The sequence below is a fragment of the Maylandia zebra genome, linkage group LG9 (genome assembly GCF_041146795.1).
Source record: "Maylandia zebra isolate NMK-2024a linkage group LG9, Mzebra_GT3a, whole genome shotgun sequence".
In the NCBI taxonomy this organism is placed as follows: domain Eukaryota; kingdom Metazoa; phylum Chordata; class Actinopteri; order Cichliformes; family Cichlidae; genus Maylandia; species Maylandia zebra.
In genome coordinates, this window is record NC_135175.1 from 21,342,064 (window position 1) to 21,364,039 (window position 21,976).

Here is a 21,976-nt window from a genome sequence, read left to right on the forward strand (position 1 = left end):
TATTAAAGTCCTGTTTGTGGCACATTAGTATATGTGATGGGGCAAATTCCTAAAGATGGGTGGTGACCATAGTGGCCATTTAGAAGTCGGCCATCTTGGATACAACTTTTGTTTCATCAATAAGAAGAGGGCCATGTGACACATCAAACTTATTGGTAATGTCACAAGGAAAACAATGGTGTGCTTGGGTTCAACGTAACTTTATTCTTTCATGAGACTGCAACACCAGACTGCAGATGAGCTGCATACAGGGCTGGTTTGGGACAAAAAAATCAGCCTGGGCATTTTGACTAGAGACCGGCCCACCATTATAGGAAAAATCATAAAGCCTTTGAATGAAAAACTGTTGTGACAGTGATGTACACGGTTTTGATGGTATATATGTATCCATCAATCGTTTGTAAGATTGATAATTATTTTTTAAAAGCTAGATATTTTAAATGTGAATAAGGAAGAAAAGTATTTCTTTGTGCCCCCCTCTCCCTGTTAATGCCCTACCTGCCCCCCCTGGCCAAACTTTGCTAGACCGCCCCTGCACAGTTACCAGCTGTCAGATATGTAGAAAAAGGATCCTGGCAAAGTGAACGATAAACAAACAAGAGATAAACGCCGATCAGCTGATCATTGATCCGTTTCATGATTGAAGTAGCAAGGGGGGGGGGGGAGAAGAGGCAGGTGTGCAGCTCCAGCAGAAGCAGACGAGGAACAGGACACCGTGGAACACAGACCAACAGGCAGGAGAACACACAGGGCTTAAATACACACACCAGTAATCAGGGGATGAGAGACGGGAGGGCAACACACCTGGGAGAAATCAGAGCTGACGGGACAGGGGAAACGTAAATTGAACACACTCACATGAGTCGGGGACCTTCAGAATAAAACAGGAAACTCAGACACGGGGAACCAGACAAGACACTAAACTAAACAGACAGATTCAGAAGCAGACAGTGTGACGCCATAGACAGACAGAGGGAACACGGAAGTGGGACCAGGGCAGGCACAGAACAGAAACCTAATAAATGGCAAATCATAACGGAATACATAATCAGAATAAACAAAAGCATAAAGAAACACAAAACACTGAGTCGGCAGACTCAGGACCATGACATAATCATTCAGTGATTTAAAGAATGTGAACTTTTAATATTCATTTTTCTAATTTACATTTTAAACGTTTTCAGCTATTTTCCAACTTCTTCTGTGTGAACATCAGCTTTCAAAAGTTCTGCACTTTGGTTTTCAGGTTAAAAAGTCTGTATTTTCCAACTCATTCAACATTTTTAGCTTAATATTCATTAATTATTTCATTTCAGTGCATACATTCAGATTTCAGCATTCACACTGCAGTTTCTTCAGAAAATGCACTTTCTAGTTGGAATATGTTTCAGTAAACAGTTAAGAGAATTATTTGAACCAAAAACTTCAAATTTGGATTCATCTCTCCATAAGAGCTGTGGCCACTGATATTCAGTGCAGTTCTTGTGTAACTTGACAAATCTCAGCCTTGCTTAAAAATGATAGAGTAGTTGGACCGACTGTGTCAGGGTTTTTTCTGGATATTTTTTTTTCATTTCTGAAGAACATGACTTTCAGATACAGTTAATCTGTTGTAGGCTGTTCTTTTTTGTTTTGTTGTGTTGTTTGTGTTCTTTAGGTCTGCCACTTTATTTCTGTCCTTCACTTGTTGTTCAGTTTCCTAATCTTTTTAATAACTGCAGATCATACCAAGTTATACCAGCATCTTGGCTAACAGCTCATTAGAAATCACCTTCTGGTACAAAAATACTATTTTATATTTGTCAAACGGTGCTTTTCTTGTCATTTTTCATACATTTAACAAAAGAAATGGGAACAATTTTTTTTTTTTTAATTTCTGGAACAGGCTGCAAGTAACAAAGTACCTACAGATAAATTAACTAGTTCCTCTCTTGGGTTAGGTGGGTTTTTTTTATGCTCGAATGATTAATATGTCAGCGTTAATTGCCCTAACAAACAAAACCATTCCTCTGAAACTGCTCAGGCACAAGGACTGGTCTGAAAATTTGTGGAAAAAACAGCCAGAGTTCAAAGAAAAACTTTAAAAGAAGGAAGACTTGAAGTAAGTCTGGAAGCAAAATATAAAGAAATGAGGATAGTCTGAGACTTTTGCACAGTACTGTACTTCTACATGACAGGTAACCAAGTGTTGACCAGCATGGGTGTAATTGGCTTCATATTAAAAAGCCTGAGCTGTGAACAGGAACACTTTCCCCTCACACACAATTCAGTCAATGCCTGATTCATCTCTGAGTCAAACTGGGCCGGTTTGAACATTTTCTGTAACCAGACAGTGGTCATTCTTTCTCTCTCCCTGCTTTTCATTCTTGTTATCCATGTCTGAGACTGAGAGCTCGTTAGAGAACTTTTTCCACCCCGTGCCCGTCCACTCCAATGAACCCACTGTGTTTGAAAACATTCAGCCCAGCAGAGGGGAGCAATGGGGGGAAAAAAAGCTCTGAAGAATTTGGCTTTGGCTACAGCAGTTTGTCACTTACATGTCATACAGTATATTAACCTGTGTGTGTGTGTGTGTGTGTGTGTGTGTGTGTGTGTGTGTGTGTGTGTGTGTGTGTGCCTTAAAAAACATCTGAATTTCATTTAGAACTGAGATTCTAAGTTGTAAGCAGGGTTAGGGCATCTTCCAACCCTTCTGCTCAATCAACCATCAGAGTGACAGAACTTGGTACATATTTGGTACTTGGTACCAGGGATACTGAGCAATCTTTAGTCTCTGAAGATCCAGCCACGAACCCTACATTTGAAGATTGGAGTGAAGACCGAGGTGGAGCAGGCTGATGAAGCAGTTCAGAAGATCTGTGATGCAGTGAGTAGAAACGGGAGATTTTTACACTCACACACAGGGCCTGTCATTCATATTGATTTTGCTGTCATTGTTATTCAGATGAAGCCTCTCGCAGAGCAGAAAACCGGGAGAAACTTCGAGGTTTTCACTGCAGAGAACTACAAAACACAGGTCGTAGCTGGGACCAACTACTTCATTAAGGTAATGTTTGTAATGCAAGCAGTGAGCAGTGGCAACACTGCAAAGCTCTGAGGTCTTGCATGCAATAAAATATAATTAAAAAGAGCATTGATTGATAATGTGATCTGTCAGGTGAAAACTAAAGCAATGTTCAGTGGGGGGTTTTCAGTTACTATCTCTTCACATATGTAGTGATTTTAAAAGAAGGTGTGTGCAAACCTTTAACTGTTATTGATTTTCTAGCTTCATAGCTGAGGCTTTCAATCATTGTTTCCACACAAATTTCACAAATTCCACACAAAGTGCACCTCACACTCCTGGTGTGGCACAGGACGAGCATTTCCGGTTTTTCCAGTTCTTGTGAATGATCGCTTGTCACACACAACGCACACTAGGGGCAGGGGTGTCGAACTGCAGGCCTCGAGGGCTGGTGTCCTGCAGGTTTTAGATATCACCCTGTTTCAACATACCTGAATCAAATGATTAGTTCATTACCAGGCTTCTGGAGAACTTCAGGACATGTTGAGGAGGTAATTTAGACCCTCGAGGCCTGGAGTTCAACACCTGTGCACTAGGGCTTAAATAAAGAAGCATAAGCACATATTTACTTCATAAACTCTGTCAGCCATGAACAGAGCTCAACAAATGTTCTGTTTGTGAACACTACAACAATCAGGCACTCTATATATGAAGATGTGGATTCTCCTTTTCCATGCATGTTGTTTGGCCCACAGCTGTGGCTTACATTGATAAAATAAAATGATCAGGATTACTTCTATGTGCACATCAAGCATCTCCTTTAACTTTCCTTGCAGGTCTATGTGGGAGGAAACGAATATGTTCACCTCCGTGTTTATGAGAAACTCCCGGCTTATGGAGGAACGCTTGAGCTGACTGATCTGCAGCACCCCAAGACTCAGAATGACAGTATTGAGTACTTCTAATGGGACAATGAACCAGTGAAAGCATCAGTGCCTACAGCCTGTCCTCTCAATGTAATCCATTAATAACTTGCCTCTTCATGAGGGGAAAGCTTTCCTTGTTTACATATAATAACCAACTACAGATAATGGAAGGCAAAGGGAATCAGTTAAATACGAGGTGGGTGGAAAAGAATATAGCCGATTATTCAAATCACAGCAGAAAAATAGTCCTTTCATGTTTGTCTGGTTTTTTTTTTTTTTTTTTTTTTTTTGGAAGACTTATTTCTGGAATGTTTTACAAAAATTAAAAACTCTGCAATTTGCAGACTTTGTATATTAATGTGGTTCAAGTCTGCTTACTTATCAAAGAGGAGTGAAACGAGTGTGACTGTGTATGTGGGACGCATATGTGAACAGTGTATTTAAAGTGTAATTTACGTCGCATAGCTGTATAAACTTGGTCAGTTTTGGACGATGTAACAGAATTAATCATGAAGGTCTGATAACCTGATTTTGAGTTCTTTTAATATCATTTCAAAGGGTGTAATTTAAAAAAACAAACAAACAAAACAGTATTTCATTTGCTAAGGTATTTGTGACCAGATTTGAATTAAAAGTTGTGCTATGTACAGGGTGGCCCATTTATATGGATACACCGTAATAAAATGGGAATGGTTGGTGATATTAAAGTCCTGTTTGTGGCACATTAGTATATGTGATGGGGCAAATTCCTAAAGATGGGTGGTGACCATAGTGGCCATTTAGAAGTCGGCCATCTTGGATACAACTTTTGTTTCATCAATAAGAAGAGGGCCATGTGACACATCAAACTTATTGGTAATGTCACAAGGAAAACAATGGTGTGCTTGGGTTCAACGTAACTTTATTCTTTCATGAGACTGCAACACCAGACTGCAGATGAGCTGCATACAGGGCTGGTTTGGGACAAAAAAATCAGCCTGGGCATTTTGACTAGAGACCGGCCCACCATTATAGGAAAAATCATAAAGCCTTTGAATGAAAAACTGTTGTGACAGTGATGTACACGGTTTTGATGGTATATATGTATCCATCAATCGTTTGTAAGATTGATAATTACTGGTCTGAAAATTTGTTGAAAAAACAGCCAGAGTTCAAAGAAAAACTTTAAAAGAAGGAAGACTTGAAGTAAGTCTGGAAGAAAAATATAAAGAAATGAGGATAGTCTGAGACTTTTGCACAGTACTGTACTTCTACATGACAGGTAACCAAGCGTTGACCAGCATGGGTGTAATTGGCTTCATATTAAAAAGCCTGAGCTGTGAACAGGAACACTTTCCCCTCACACACAATTCAGTCAATGCCTGATTCATCTCTGAGTCAAACTGGGCCGGTTTGAACATTTTCTGTAACCAGACAGTGGTCATTCTTTCTCTCTCCCTGCTTTTCATTCTTGTTATCCATGTCTGAGACTGAGAGCTCGTTAGAGAACTTTTTCCACCCCGTGCCCGTCCACTCCAATAAACCCACTGTGTTTGAAAACATTCAGCCCAGCAGAGGGGAGCAATGGGGAAAAAGCTCTGAAGAATTTGGCTTTGGCTACAGCAGTTTGTCACTTAAATGTCATACAGTATATTAACCTGTGTGTGTGTGTGTGTGTGTGTGTGTGTGTGTGTGTGTGTGTGTGTGTGTGTGTGTGTGTGTGTGTGTGTGTGTGTGTGTGTGTGTGCGCTCAATCCTATAGCCGCAACACTCCATGAGATTTTTCCTGCCCCAGCCTCTCAAATTCTTGTTATATGAAGTTGGAAACCAGACAATGACAATAATATTATCCAGTTCAATAGTTTTCCTCTTTTGCAGGCACATATAGTACCTTAACCTTTCCTCACATCTATGCAGTATCCCACAAATTCCTTTATAATAATATATCATCACACTACCTTCTTTACGTCTAAATCACTCCCCCCAACATACAGGGAGTGCAGAATTATTAGGCAAATGAGTATTTTGTCCACATCATCCTCTTCATGCATGTTGTTTTACTCCAAGCTGTATAGGCTCGAAAGCCTACTACCAATTAAGCATATTAGATGATGTGCATCTCTGTAATGATAAGGGGTGTGGTCTAATGACATCAACACCCTATATCAGGTGTGCATAATTATTAGGCAACGTCCTTTCCTTTGGCAAAATGGGTCAAAAGAAGGACTTGACAGGCTCAGAAAAGTCAAAAATAGTGAGATATCTTGCAGAGGGATGCAGCAGTCTCAAAATTGCAAAGCTTCTGAAGCGTGATCATCGAACAATCAAGCGTTTCATTCAAAAGAGTCAACAGGGTCGCAAGAAGCGTGTGGAAAAACCAAGGCGCAAAATAACTGCCCATGAACTGAGAAAAGTCAAGCGTGCAGCTGCCAAGATGCCACTTGCCACCAGTTTGGCCATATTTCAGAGCTGCAACATCACTGGAGTGCCCAAAAGCACAAGGTGTGCAATACTCAGAGACATGACCAAGGTAAGAAAGGCTGAAAGACGACCACCACTGAACAAGACACACAAGCTGAAACGTCAAGACTGGGCCAAGAAATATCTCAAGACTGGTTTTTCTAAGGTTTTATGGACTGATGAAATGAGAGTGAGTCTTGATGGGCCAGATGGATGGGCCCGTGGCTGGATTGGTAAAGGGCAGAGAGCTCCAGTCCGACTCAGACGCCAGCAAGGTGGAGGTGGAGTACTGGTTTGGGCTGGTATCATCAAAGATGAGCTTTTGGGGCCTTTTCGGGTTGAGGATGGAGTCAAGCTCAACTCCCAGTCCTACTGCCAGTTTCTGGAAGACACCTTCTTCAAGCAGTGGTACAGGAAGAAGTCTGCATCCTTCGAGAAAAACATGATTTTCATGCAGGACAATGCTCCATCACATGCGTCCAAGTACTCCACAGCGTGACTGGCAAGAAAGGGTATAAAAGAAGAAAAACTAATGACATGGCCCCCTTGTTCACCTGATCTGAACCCCATTGAGAACCTGTGGTCCATCATCAAATGTGAGATTTCCAAGGAGGGAAAACAGTACACCTCTCTGAACAGTGTCTGGGAGGCTGTGGTTGCTGCTGCACGCAATGTTGATGGTGAACAGATCAAAACACTGACAGAATCCATGGATGGCAGGCTTTTGAGTGTCCTTGCAAAGAAAGGTGGCTATATTGGTCGCTGATTTGTTTTTGTTTTGTTTTTGAATGTCAGAAATGTATATTTGTGAATGTGGAGATGTTATATTGGTGTCACTGGTAAAAATAAATAATTGAAATGGGTATATATTTGTTGTTTGTTAAGTTGCCTAATAATTATGCACAGTAATAGTCACCTGCACACACAGATATCCCCCTAAAATAGCTAAAACTAAAAACAAACTAAAAACTACTTCCAAAAACATTCAGCTTTGATATTAATGAGTTTTTCGGGTTCATTGAGAACATGGTTGTTGTTCAATAATAAAATTATTCCTCAAAAATACAACTTGCCTAATAATTCTGCACTCCCTGTATGCCCTACTTCGCCAAATTAAATTTACTGTATTTGGAATATTTGCTCCAAGTATGGGTTGATATTTAATCTTGTTAAGGGAAGCACAGCTACAACACAATCAGATTTACTTTCTGAATGAAAGTGAATCTGATTGTGTTAACAATTTATTCAAAAGACCGAATCTTTAGTTTGAAGAAATTGAGATGATCTATTAAATTCGTAGGTGAACGTGCAGGACAACGATTCTTCACTAAGCAATTGATTACATCATTGATGTGTTCAGAGAAATGAGGCAGTGAGGGAGTATCCCTGTGAATGTGATAATGTCAGCAAGTGGCTCAAGTCATGCATCTGCAGAGATAAGGTCATACAGAAGACATCTGTTCCCCTGAGACTAAACGTAATATAGACACACAAGTGCACAAATCAGGTCATGTGCACATGTCAATTCTTTGACTTCCCTTATTCACAACCTTAAACTGTTAGTCTTTCTATATGAGAGTGGGAGTGACTTAAACAACTTAAGTAAAACAGTATTTTTTTTTGTTAAAAGCATTCGGCTCCAGTGTTCATCGAATTCAAGACATCTGAATTGAGTCAACAGCAAAAGAACTTTGGACTCATTTGTCTCGTTTGCTCATTTTGTTCTGCAGTGTTTCTGTTCAGTGAATGGGACCATAGCCTTCATGCTGAGATGCGTGCGAAGACGGAAAATGAAGTAACTGCCGAGAAATATAAACTGTTGTAAACGTAACACACCACATCTCATCTGAAAATGCTTTTAACAGTGACATAGGAAATCCATAAGTCATGGCTAAAGCATAAGGTGTTCAACAAAATGAAGAAGATCAGATCAGGTGACACTAGTCATGTACAAAAGAGAAAAATGTGTTACATTTCAGGGAGGGCATGTGCTCGCAATGCATCTGCGCTTGTAAGTAATGTAAATGCCTGGGAGTTGCAGCACAGCTGGGCTCCTTTAAAAAAGAACATTTTAGATTCCTGCTGACCCTGAACTACTTTATATAGCCTGGCTCAGTCAATTCTGATATTAATTTGTCTTCCATTATCGAGTGTTGAATCATGGGACGAAGCTGCTGATACGCAAGGTATGCGGTAGGTTTCTCTGTGGATTAAAAACATGAACCGGTCTGTCTGCCTTTTTCAGCCACAGCTCAGGTTGAGAGGGTGCTGCCTGGTTAGCATTTATGGACAACCCATAACATTTGTCTCTTTTAATTCTATGTTGTTGTACTTTTTCAACACGTTTTTCAAGATTCAATCAATCAATCAACCCTTGAAAGTCAAAGATATTCCCCCATGTTCACTTTTCCCGGCAGCCTCGGACTCGCCCTGCCTGGAACATCGTGGTGCTTTTAAATGTTTTATAGAGACTCTCAGGGAGCCACAAGCTTTCAGAGAAGAAGCTTCACGTGCACCCTGCCTCACTGATAAGAAAGACAGTAAAAGTCAGCTGATTCACTGGAGTTGATATTCAAATTATGTTACTCAGACAAAGGGAGAAATGCTTAAAATATTTAGCAACTTATCTAATAGACCAGCATGTAGATCTGTTTAAAGACTTCAGTGTTAAATATAATCCAATATTTTATCCTTCTTATATACGCATGCTGTCTATTTGTTTGAGACATCTGTTGTCGTTGTGAAAATCAGGCTAACATGCAGTGGCTAATGTTATATAAATGCTTGAGCTAACTGAATGTAACTAATTTATACCTCATGGTAATGTTAGAAGGCTGCTCAGTGATCACCCTAACATTTCATTGTGTTTCCCTTCTGTTTCATTTTGTTATTTAAAATGACTTTCAAGAATAATAATTTTGTTTTACTGTCGAAATGATTATTGATGATTGTTTAATTTCTAGTATCTGTAGAACACAGAGAAAATAGTGTATCAACACTCAATCAAGCATCTAAGACATTAAGAAAAACAAAAAAGCAAAACAAAAAGAAGAATCCTTAAAATCTCAAAATATATGCAGTAATTAAAGTTACAAAGTATAAAGTTACCTTAAAAAGGGTTTAAATATGAGTTTTTAGCTGCTTTTTAACAGACCATCGAGTCCACATATCTAAAGCTCAGTGGGAGAGAGTTCCACAGTGTGGTGAAAAAGAAAAGTGCTACTGAAAACTAAAGATCTACAGTCTGTGGGCCCACTGTTGCAAAAGCTCTGTTTCCTTCAGTTCTCAGCTTTGTATGCTGCACAGCCAGCATGACCTGATCACATGACCTTGGGAAATGTGTGGATGTAAAACTTTATTGATGCTCTTCAATGCAGAGCTCTGAAAGTCAAAATCAGAATCTTAGGTTAAAGTTAATGGGGAATCAGTTGAATTAGCAACTGAATTAGCAACAGCGTGTTGTGAGTACTTAGAAGACTTAGTCAGAAGCCTGCAGACATCCCAATGTTTTGTTTTTTTAAGAAAAGTGAGCAATGAATTACAATAATTCAGACATGATGAAATAAAGGCATGAATAACAGTAATTCTGAGCATGACACACTAAAGTGTGACTTGGAAATATTTCTTAAGTTATAAAAGCACGATAGCTCAGAGATTTAACATCAACATCCACAGTAACAGCAGAAGGGGTTTAATGTTAGAGTTGCCCTGATTCCTGTACGCACCAGAACCATTGTGGTACCTGTTCAATAAGGAACCCAACACCTGACCTAGCTGGTTAGAACACAAGCAAGTGGACACAACATAGATCATGTGCAATTACAAGACAAAGAGTAATTTTACGAGCAAATGCAGTGATGTCATGTGAGTGAGCTTGTTTGATCTATGTGTGCACTGGTTTTGCTTTTCTGTGTTATTTGTGTCTCTTTGATGTCTGTCCTCATCTTTAGGTGGCCATTGCCCATTTTGTCTGTTTGGGGTTTTTTTTAGCTTGTGTCCAGTTTTTCATCTCTCTGTTTTATTTTGCTGCTCAAGTCTCCTTTTAGTTTTTTTTTATTTTTGCATCTAACATTAACAGCTCTAAATTTGAACTTTAAAAGAGTACTAATCAGGCAGAGGCCCTCTAAATTTTCATTGAAAGTATGTGACAAGAAGAGACCCCCAGTTTTAAAAAAAAAGTAGGTAACTGGGTAAAATCTAATTCTACTGCCATAAACAACAAATAACAGCAATAAAATAATGTCTGAACCACAGAGAGCAGTCTCCACTCGGTACTCTGGGGAACTGTGGTTTACTGAGGTTTAGGTGTCAGATGTACGATAACTAGAAAGGAAGAGCTGAAAGCAGTTTTTTAGGCCGTGATTCATGTGTGACCCTCTCCAAACATTGCAGCTCACACCCTGTATTTTCACATCCTGGCAGACTCGAGAGCACGCAGGAAAAAGGGAAGGGCCTAAATATTTGTGTATGAATATTTAAGAGATACTTAAGAGATGTATCCTATAAACACAAAATGAGTCTCTCTCTCTCTCTCTCTCTCTCTCTCTCTCTCTCCCTCTCTTACACTTTTTTTACATGACCTTTTACAAATACCGCCCCTCTAATCGCCCCATGACTCACTGACTCACTGAACACCCCATAAAAGCAGGCTCTGTGTACGTTTTTTCACTTTTCAGTCGTTTTCCACCACCAAAAAAACTTGTCAAAATGCTGATGTGCGGAGGGCTGACCGAGGAAAAGGAGGCTGATGAAGAAGTTCAGAAGATCTGTGATGCAGTGAGTAGAAAAGAGAGATTTTACACTCACAACTTTATGCACACACGGGGCCTGTGCTTCTTGTTGATGTTATTGTAATTTTTATTCAGATGAAACCTCACGCAGAGCAGAAAGCCGAGAGAAACTTTGAGGTTTTCATTGCACAGAGCTACAAAACACAGGTCGTAGCTGGGACCAACTACTTCATTAAGGTAATGTTTGTAATACAAGCAGTGAGCACAGTGGCAACACTACAATGCTCTTCAATATAATAAAATATCATCGATAAGAGTATTGATGGTAGATAATCTGATCTCTCAAGTGAAAACTAAAGCAATGATCAGTGATTTTTTTTCATTCTGTAGTTATGTGGTTTTATATTTATATGGAGGTTCATACAAAAGTTTTTGACTTTCTAGCCTGAAGTGTTACTCATCACTGCTGCTTCCAGCCAAATTTTGCTGAAATGTATTTAAAATTTGAGAGAAACCTATAAAAGAAAATGAAAATCCGTGTGCACTTCATACTGTCTCAGCCATGAAAAGAAATCAACAAATGTTCTGTTTGTGAACATTAGAGCCATCATGCACTCTCTATATATGAAGACATTGATTCTCCTTTTCCACATGTTAGCATGTTGTTTGGCTAGTGTGACTTACATTAATTACCACAGCTGTGTTAAAATGATCAGCACTTCTATGTGCACATTAAGCATCTCCTTTAACTTTCCATGTACTTCCTTGCAGGTCTATGTGGGAGATGAAGAATATGTTCACCTCCGTGTTTACGAGAAACTCCCATGTGATGTAGAAGAGCTCGAGCTGACCGATCTGCAGCACCCCAAGAGTCAATGTGACAGTATTGAGTACTTCTAATGGGAAGATGAACCAGCCAAAGCATCAGTGCCTACAGCCTGTGCTCTCATTGTAATCCATTAATAACCTGCTGCTTCATGTGGGGAAAGTTTTCCTTACTTATATATAATAACATACTGCAGATAATAGAAGGCAAATTACATCAGTTAAATACGAGGTGGGTAAATAAATGAAGCCGATAATTTTTCTGTTATTGTTTCTGATCTGTGAAATGCCTGCAGTTTCAGGAGCAGACTCTATTTCTTCATTTGTCACAATGAAGCCAAACGCATATCTCTTTCCTGATATGGACAATGTTTGCAGTAAAACTCAACTGCAAGCATGTCTCCAGGCTCTGAATTGATTCATGGATTTTAGCACACAATGTTATGTCTTTTCAAACTCCCAAAATAATATTTACATTCTTTATATTCAGGTTTATATGGTTTGAATACTCCTTTCATGTTTTTTTAAGACATGTTTCTGGAGTGTTTTACAAAAATTAAAGTTTCTCCAATCATGCACTTTTTCCCCCTTCAGCTAAAAAATTTGCAGACCTGTCATATTGATTTGGTTCAGGTTTGATTGCTTATCAAACATATTTTACATTCTTGTAGCAATAACCATGTGAGACTGAACTGTAAGTAATAATATAAATGATAAATTTCAATCGGCCTTCAAACAACATCACAGCACAGAATCAGCATTGCTTCGTGTTTTCAATGATCTCCTACTAATGGCTGACAACGGACGCCCCTCAGTCTTAGTGCTTTTGGATCTATCATCGGCATTTGACATGGTTGACCATAATATCTTATTAGCGAGACTTGAGCACACTGTAGGCATCAAGGGCGCTGCCCTGGATTGATTTAAATCCTATCTCTCCAATCGGCTCTCTACGGTACATCTGGCTACATCCTCTTCCTCGGCTGTACCTGTTTGCTGTGGTGTCCCCCAGGGATCTGTGCTGGGCCCTACCCTTTTCTCATTATACTTGCTTCCTTTAAGTGCCATCTTTGAGAAATACCATATTGCTTATCACTATTATGCAGATGATATCTAGCTCTATTTTGAGCTAAACGACGATCTTGCTCTGTCTCTGAATAGCCTCCGAGAATGCATGTCTGAGGCCAAGAAGTGGTTGTTGTCGAATTCTCTTATCCTTAATGAGAAGAAAACCGAGATTATGATTTTTGGTAGTAATGCCCTTCGTGCCAAACTCCGGGATGCCTTTGGTTTTCTTAGTTGTTCTCTCTCTGATACTGTCAGGAATCTGGGTGTCTTATTTGACAGCTCCTTTTCATTTGACAAACAAGTGTCTGCTGTTGTCAGATCTAGTTTTTACCAGCTTCGTCTTATCTCTAAGGCTAGGCGCTATATCCCGCATAAAGATCTCGAAAAGCTCATCCACGCCTTTGTAACGTCGAGGCTAGACTATTGTAATTCACTTTATTGTGGTCTCCACTCTTCCCTTTTACTGAGATTACAGACAGTTCAGAATGCTGCAGCTCGCATTCTAACTAAAACCAGCAAGTTTGCCCACATTACTCCTGTCCTTGCCGATCTGCACTGGTTGCCTGTCAAATATCGTATTCAATTTAAAATTTTGTTGTTTACTTTTAAAATTACTAACAACACTGCACCCAGCTACCTTAAGGACCTTTTAAACCCTTATGCTCCTGCCAGGGCTTTAAGGTCATCGTCACAGTTACTGCTGGCTCAGCCCAGATCTCGACTTAAGACTAGAGGTGATCGATCGTTTGCTCTTGTTGCACCTGTGCTGTGGAACAATCTCCCGATTGGCATCCGGGCATCTGATTCTATTCATTCTTTTAAATCACAGCTTAAAACATATCTTTTTAAACTTGCCTTCTCCACCTTTTAATTGCTGGTTTGTTTGTTTGTTTGTTTGGTTGCTGTGACCTATTGACCTCTTGTATTAATTCCCTCCCATCTTTCTATTGGTGTCTTTTATTATGGTGGTACAGCTTTTATCTTGCTATTACCCATGTGCTGTAGTCATTCTTATTGGTAGCTTTTATCTATGAACATAACTCGTTATTTTTATTTATCCGTTATCAATGTTTGAACCTTTTATTGTTTTATGTAAAGCACTTTGGTATGCCCAAGGCTTTTAAATGTGCTCTATAAATAAAGATTGTTGTTGTTGTTGTTTACCCCCCACATCCCATGTTCTTTAATGTTGGAGAGTTTATTGTAGCATCATTTGGAGAGTTATATTTCATTTAGCATGGTATCCTTTTCTGAAAGTGACCTAAAATAAAGCACAGTTCAGTCTGACCTGAGTCGAGAGTCCCTTATTGATTGAATTCAACTTTTTCGATTTTTAAGAGATTTTTAAGAGATGACAGAATTTCATTCCTCATCTCAAAACAATCAAAATTTATAATTTTTTCTCCTGTGCTGAAACATTTCTGCCCTGAAGGGAGTTGTCCAGTGCAGCACTGCCTCCATCCACAGGGCACAAAGGGAATATTTATTGTAAGAATGGTGCTGTCCATCCAGTGGAGCTCTGCAGGCTTTCAGTGGCTAAAAGTACACATGAAAGGTGGTCAATAGGTTGTCAGCAGTATTTTATTAGCAGACTTTACCATTAGTCAGTGTTTGTTTGATCTTGTGACTGACACTTCTCTTTGTTAATCATGTGCAATTTGATTTTTGTTGTTTGTTTTCTTTTTCAATTTACTGAGTGAGGCGTCGTACTTAATAAATCAATGGATATGGAGGATTAAGTAATTTATTAATTAATAATTTATTTAATTCTTATTTTCATGTGGGTGACTCTACTGGTCCTGCAAAGAGTCTATGTCATACTTTATGTCATAAAGTACATGTTACTGATTATTACTTAAAGAAAATAAAGAAAGTGTTTATGGACTGAGTTACTTGTGAGATCCACTGTTGAACACCTTACTGAAGATCTTCAGTGTTCAGCAAGTACAAGTTTCCTCTGATTTGACTCATGTGGGAGGATGCAGCTACCTTCATCTGAGGGTCTGTAAGAAGCTTCCATGTTATGGAGGAGAAGCCGTAGTTACTGGTGTGGAAGACCATCATGACAAAGATCCCATCCAACCTTTTTCTTTTTTCCTTTCCTTTCCTTTCCTTTCCTTTCCTTTCCTTTCCTTTCCTTTCCTTTCCTTTTTGCCTGTCCCGTTTTGGTTCTTTAGCCATCAGAATTATTGTCTGAAGGCCAAGACAGATGCCCAACAGATTTATGTTACCAAGTGGATCATCACGGCCTTGCCATATTGGTCTATTTGATTGACCTTCGTTATTACTATTTATTTATTTATTTTATTTTATTTTCAGTTGTTACAGATGGGACAGGCATGACTTCAGGATAGGAAAGGGAGAAATAAAGAAAGAGAGCGAGGGAAAGAGGGACAGTGAGAAAGGGCACTTAAAAAAATCACATGGATCACCTGTTGAGAAAAGAAAAAAGAGAGCAACAGAATAAACACAACACCGTCGCAATAATCTAGCTTAGTGTAAATAACAGTAAATACTAAATATTGAATGTTATCGTGCAGCACGCAAGACCGACAGCGCCAAGAAAGGTGTAATTTGTGTCTGTGAACAGAAAGTTCACTTTGGTAGCACTGAAGTGTTACCAAAGTACAGAGACAAAGTAACTGAACCTTCAGATGTTTTTACTCTCACAACCATCAAACAAATCTACTCAATTATCATTTTTCCACGTGTGTTTTAATGTATGTCGGTCTTTTCATGTTCCATTTAAAACCTGATAACATTTAACTGTCAGTATTCTTAAAATGTCACTAGATGGCACTGTCATTTTATTTTTCACGTTTTGTTTGGGGATGTGTTAATGACAGACATTAAAATACTCTGGTCAACCAACCAGCAGTCTGCCTGCTGTGTCGTATGAAATGCGTGGAAGGAGAGGAACCGACTGTCTGTTACATATAGATAAAAAACAAAGTTCTGACGTGACCTCAGGTCAGCCAGCCTGACGGTCAGAGAAACAGAAACGTGCTGGATTGTGGATCTCTGAGCTGCACATCAAAGATGCACATATGCACAGATCAAGTCTCAAAAGTGCCTCATATACACGTTGATGCGAAGCGCAAACGTTTCCACTTCATTTGCAGAGGTGTTTTTAGTTTGGATTGTGTATTTATTGTTTGCAGTGTATATATATATTAGTTTGCAGCTCTTTGCACATATTAATAAAAGGTTCAACTAACTGGTCAAATAAAGTCTGTGCGGTTTAGTTGTTCCACTCATATTAAACCAAATGATGGTGTGGCGGCCTGTTCTAGTGTGAACTAAGAGAGGGTTTGAATGTAAGAGAGAGGGGGGGGGGGGAGGAAAAGGAGACCTAAAATGTAACCCCCTGCACCTCGACTGAGGAGGTGAGTTACATTAGTGCTTCCTCTTTATTAAAAAGCGGTTCGAGTGAATTAGAAGTCGTTTTTTTTTTTTTTTTGGGGGGGGGGGGTTATCTACTCATTAGTCATGCTAGGCATCCATCTGAACTCTATCAAAATAAAGGTGTATTTTAACTCATTTTAATTTTTTCTAATATCAGGGATATAGGACTATACAAAGTAGCTTGTGACATTTAAAACGACAGCACACTTAATGTGTCTTTCTTCACCTCATCACTTTTTTCTGTGTGTTTGTTTTTCCGCTGATGCCTTTCAAACAAAACTAGCCATGATATTTTCCCCCTCTGACAATTAATATCAGTTAACCCCGCCCCCTTTCAGATCTGTTCACCAAAAGAAAAGGAGAAAAAAACCCATCATTAACGCTGTACATCACTTGTCAGACCGGTTTCATTTTCATACTTTGTAAATATGTTGTATGGAGCTTGAACTAAAATGTAAATATGTTTACTGTATTTGTAATAATTATAATCCATTCGCTGTATAGCATAGATGTGTCATGCAGATATCCTAATTCTCTGTATGGTAATCTTGCACCATTGAGCTGTTAGTGAATGAGACAACAATAAAAGTGCAAAACGTGCATTAGCAGATGAAGTGCTGCCTGCTTATTTCCTGCTTTGTGTGAGCTTCTGCTGTAGTTTATTATGTGCTTTTAATCCCAAGAAACCACCCTTTTACTGTGGCGCACGATAACATCTTCTGATGTTTGGTGTCATCTTCCTGTGATCTCCTGTGAACAGGTGGATTCACAGCAGTCGCTGAACACTGTAAAGACTCTAGAATAATTATGGAGGAACATTTAAAGGACTAACACAGACAAAGAATTAATCATACAATGAAGTAATGTCATTTTTAAGTGTTTATTTATAAACAGGATAAAACCATTCAAGTATGGAGTGACAAATAAAACAGCAACCTCTGATCTGCTGATTGGGAAACAGAGGATGTCAGTGTATCTTTTAGTGCTAGTTGTCCAAATTGAGTGAGATGACTTTACATTTGAATAGATTTGATTACAAGTTATATTTGGCTTTAATTGAATGAAGTTCAATTTGATTTAAATCAAGCAAATTCACAACAACATTTTCCTCAATATGCTAAAATTCCCACCGAGACTAGAAAAGATTATTCTAAAACTGGTAAAAATACAATTCTCTTCATGCACAAAATCCCACCCACTCCCACAACCCAGGATGAATATTCCTTGTGTGTTCTTGAGCTGGACAGAAATTCCTCTTGCTGAGCGGGCTCGTGCCAGGCAGACGAGGAGCCTCCTGTCCCAGTCTCGTCCGTCCACTGGGCCCATCACATCCCAGCCCAGTTTGCATTCTGCATTGGAGTCCATCGCTCGATACCACCGCGGCTCCCCTCACGCATCACCTGTAAGTTAAAACAAATAGGAGCCAGAACCATCATCCCGGAAGCTGCCCTGGCTTATAGCCATGGCGACCCTCTCCCAACACGGCTGCACCCAGTGAACAACAGTGAGACACTACTCACAAATGCAGGCAGTGGTATACATCTGCCCTGATGTCAATCACACGCGTTGTCTCCCACTGTTGCCGTTCCTGCTGTCGGGACTGGATGACCACATCACGCTGACGGGTCTCCAGATGAGGCGTCGCACCCCCACGATCACACAGCGGCTCCCTCTTTTCCACCTGGCCTTCATGCGTTCCTCTTCCAATCTAGGGCCTCTCTCCTTCCAGTGCTCAGCTTGCTTCCTTTTAATAAGGCCTTTAAACAGCTGAAAGGACACCACTGGACACACCCATGCCTCAGCAGGTGATCACTATCAGCTCATTTGTCCCATGCCCAGCCAATCCACAGTGGATTAAAACAATGTAAAAATAAAAGACTAAAAACATGTGATACAAACAGAGTAAAATCGTGCAAATAAAAACAACGCTCACAAATAAACACTAAACTCAGATTACAACCAAAATAAATGATAAACACAGATTTCTAATGTGTGAAACTTAAATACATCACCAAATGAAATTTTTATATTAAAAGTTCAAGTTCCAACATAAATTCATTTAATTTTGCTTAGCAAAGTACTTTTCAACTCTAATAATTAGTAAGAGTATATTTCTTATCATCTATTGGTCATCTCACCTGATGAACTTCAATTAAGATTATAACACAGGAGTGATTGTCTCTAAAAGTGGGCTCCTGCACGCTTGCAGACATTTTTCCATCACAACTTATGGATGATGAATGATTTGATTAAAGCTGTGAAAACATTACTGATGTTACTGATTACATTAAAGCCAATTTTTTATTTTCTTTAAAGTCTGTCTTTAAATACAAATGAAGTTCAACTTTAGCAAGGCTGATGGTAAACTGGCCCTAACAAGTCCACTTTATTGCGTGCTCATTGACTTTCTCCTATCAGAGCTGTTTAACAAGCCCACTTGATACATGCTGATTAATCTATCACGCGTATCAGTGGCTCATGGTTGCTTAAAGCCCATGTCTGAACTTGAGCACAGAGCCAGAGCATCATTCAATCCATTTAATCCCATCATTCAAGGATGACAAACTCCACTTTCTCTGCATCAAGACAGCTCATAACTTTTTAACAGTGTCGCTCTGTCCTTATAATTTTATGTATTCTTCTGTAATAGATAACTATACGCTATCATTGCAATCTACACTACAGCTCAAAATTTTGAAGTCAATTTTCACCTGGTTTATAACCATGTGATCAGTTCACACATCAGTGTCCAAAAGACGCTCATTTTTTAGCTGTGTCTATCATCAAAAATTGAGTTGATTGCAAACTCTCCCTAACAAGTTCACTTTATTGCGCGCTCATCAATCTCCTCTACAGCTCAAAAGTTTGAAGTCAGTTAGAAACGTCTTTTTTTCTTAAAAAAACAAGATTCTTTTTATATTTTGTAAATTAGTTGTGAATGCAAATAAATATTATTGCTTAAAACTTGCATCGATCACCAATTATGATTGATGTTTGATAAAATATTACCTGGTGTATGGATTACAACAATAATAGCGAGTGTGTAGATTATATTACCTATCCTCAGTTTATCACATTAAATCTCAGCCTACTGGTGACCCAGCATTTTTCAAAATACAGCCGCGCTAACCAACATCATTTTTTTCAAGTAAAATAAAAATCAATTTTATTTATTACCTTTTTAAACACCTGATTTTTCTTTCTAATGTCATTAAAACAAGTTTGCACATTTGTATAACAACAGTTGGACTTCCAGATCTTTTAAGCTTTCAGTTTTATTCTCAGTGAGACACATAGATTTGTTTTCGTCTCTTTCAATAAGAAAGTCAAATCTTCAAACCCTAAAGCAATCTTTGTTTCTTTCAATCATTCCAATATTTTTCATCTCCTGTTAATTGCAGTTAACCAGGGCTTAGCTACTCTGATCTACAGTGATTTTGGGGGTGTGGATACCTAATTTTTTCACAGGTGCAGAGTCTTTTTCTACAAAATTATGAACAAACTGCATTTTTTTTAAATTACCATTAACATTAATGTAGACTGACAAGTAACTCAACATGTGACACAGTGATCAGTAGAGAAGAAAGAAAATAACCCATTTCAAAATTTCTAGTTCAGATCAAAATTATTGTTCTGATTAAGGAAACAGTAAATTTGGCCACATTATTGTTCTGATCCTCCAGTTTTCCCTTTCCAATGTGAATAAATAAAATTCTACTTTTGTTGTTGTTTTTTAAATAAAAGCAGATGCACACCCAGATATTTCTTACAGTAAGAATCCTCCAACAACCTTTCAAAAGAAACATTTTTTGTCTTTCCTCAATTTTGAGAGCAACTGAACCCACAAACCTGAAGCTGCAGACCCCAAACTAACCAAATGTAATGTTTCCTTAATCAGCACAGTAATTTTTACCTCTTTGTGTGTTATGTTTACTCACAGTTTTGATGCTTGCTTCTTTGACTTGATCCACGATTAGCTCTGCACCATCGCTCTGCTGTTTTCTCTCTCCTCATGCTTCTCCTTCATGCGTCCTGTCCTCAAATATAATCCAACCTGCCTCCTTGTTTCCTCCTTGACTTGTATTCGCAAAATTTCCAGTTAAATTAAGAGAAATCCATAAAAAGTTTTCCTGCTTCAAAAGCTCTTCCAGTTGCCTGTCTTCTTGTCCTCTTTTAAATGTGCATTTTTCTACATTTGTATTTATTTGACTTCATATTGCCATGATAACATAGCACAGAGCATCGTGGTAGATTAAGGCAGGTGGTTCTGTCCTCTGCAGAAATGCTGGTGTTCCATAGTGATGTAAAAGTATGTTAATAATCTTTAAACAGACACTCACTGATCCTGTAAGAGCAGGAATTTAACTACAAACCCTCACAGTCCCCATCAGTATCATTCATTCTGCTCTGCAGCAATGGTCACAGTGGCTGCTTTAAGTACGTTTGCCCCATAGAAATCCACTGATGTTCAGTGAGTCCCTTTGACACATATTTAGACCTTCATAATTTTCGGGGTGCATGAGTGTTATATCTCCATCTCATCCTAAACATTGCACCAACATGTAAAATACAATTAATTTTAATTTAAACTTGCTTTATTCTGAATAAATGTGTGAGATGGCCCTCAGGCCTCTAAATCCACGTCCAGGTTTGGGTGACTACTTGGATTAGGGGAGTATTATTTAGAGCAATGTTTGTCACTTTGGTTAATTGGTCAACTCAGGCCGTTTTTGTTCAGTCTTTTTCTGACTGAACTTTCACATTTAACATGCTAACTGAAGCCTGTAGAGTCTGAGATGTAGCTCTTTTGTTTTCTGTATCTTACAGTCTGACTTAAGGGTGAATTTGCTGGGATTGGTGACTGTGTTGCATGTTTTGAATAATCTTCTTCAGAATAGACTTTTGGTGTAAGCTGATAGTGAATGAAAAATACTATAAAAAGCTGCTGTGGTTTTAATTTTCCAAGAGAGGTAATGCACATAATGCAGAGACGAGCGCACGGGGGATATCCAAATTCTAGGAAGGCAGCCTGCTGCTGTACACGGGCGGATTCTTCTCAGTCATAGTTCTTAACAACTTGACTGTTTTCTCAAACCACACAGAGAGTGCTGTTTCCATTGTGGGAAGTCTACTCATTCGTGTAGGCAGCTCTTCAAATTCCTGAACATCCGCAGTCTTCAAAAAACTACAAGCATTTCATCTCTCTTGACTCCAGGTTCATGTTGGTGGACCCAGTTACCTTCATCTGGACCTCATTCAAGCCCCTCCATTTAACGGAGAAGAGATTAAGCTGATTAAAGTGGAGGAAAACCGCACCAAAGATGATCCAATCAACACTTTCTGATCTGATCACACTTCAGCTGCTCAATGTGACCAAATAGCTGTTCATGGGGGAAAAAAAGAAGTACTATTCTGTTAACATCAAATAATTCAATGCAATAACATATAAACAGTGTATTACTTTAAATCCACAATTATTGAGAGTAATAAGCACTGTACAGTTGAGTGAACAATTTTTTAAATGACAAATAAAGCATCGTAAAATATTTTGTTGATTGTTGATTCCTTGAGTCATGAAG

General features: G+C 38.9%; 2 protein-coding genes across 2 annotated transcripts; both read left to right on the forward strand.

Moving 5' to 3' along the window:
* The first annotated feature begins 2,815 nt into the window (after nt 1-2,815).
* Nucleotides 2,816-4,630, forward strand: LOC143420507 (cystatin-B-like). The gene is made up of 3 exons (XM_076888699.1): nt 2,816-2,866; nt 2,945-3,046; nt 3,841-4,630. The coding sequence occupies exons 2-3, from the start codon at nt 2,945-2,947 to the stop codon at nt 3,967-3,969; spliced, it is 231 nt and encodes a 76-aa protein (XP_076744814.1). The 5' UTR covers nt 2,816-2,866; the 3' UTR covers nt 3,970-4,630.
* Nucleotides 4,631-11,000: 6,370 nt separating this feature from the next.
* LOC106676813 (cystatin-B-like) lies at nt 11,001-14,710 on the forward strand. Its single transcript, XM_014414169.4, has 3 exons — nt 11,001-11,145; nt 11,235-11,336; nt 11,871-14,710. Exons 1-3 carry the CDS (start codon nt 11,077-11,079, stop codon nt 11,997-11,999), a joined length of 300 nt encoding a protein of 99 aa, XP_014269655.3. The 5' UTR covers nt 11,001-11,076; the 3' UTR covers nt 12,000-14,710.
* The last annotated feature ends 7,266 nt before the right edge of the window (nt 14,711-21,976 follow it).

Excerpts from the sequence above, each read along its gene's own strand:
- LOC106676813 (XM_014414169.4), top strand. The coding sequence starts at position 11,077 with ATGCTGATGTGCGGAGGGCTGACCGAGGAAAAGGAGGCTGATGAAGAA. Across the intron at positions 11,146-11,234 it reads TTCAGAAGATCTGTGATGCA|ATGAAACCTCACGCAGAGCA; the intron begins GTGAGTAGAAAA and ends ATTTTTATTCAG. Across the intron at positions 11,337-11,870 it reads GGACCAACTACTTCATTAAG|GTCTATGTGGGAGATGAAGA; the intron begins GTAATGTTTGTA and ends ACTTCCTTGCAG.
- LOC143420507 (XM_076888699.1), top strand. The coding sequence starts at position 2,945 with ATGAAGCCTCTCGCAGAGCAGAAAACCGGGAGAAACTTCGAGGTTTTC. Across the intron at positions 3,047-3,840 it reads GGACCAACTACTTCATTAAG|GTCTATGTGGGAGGAAACGA; the intron begins GTAATGTTTGTA and ends CTTTCCTTGCAG.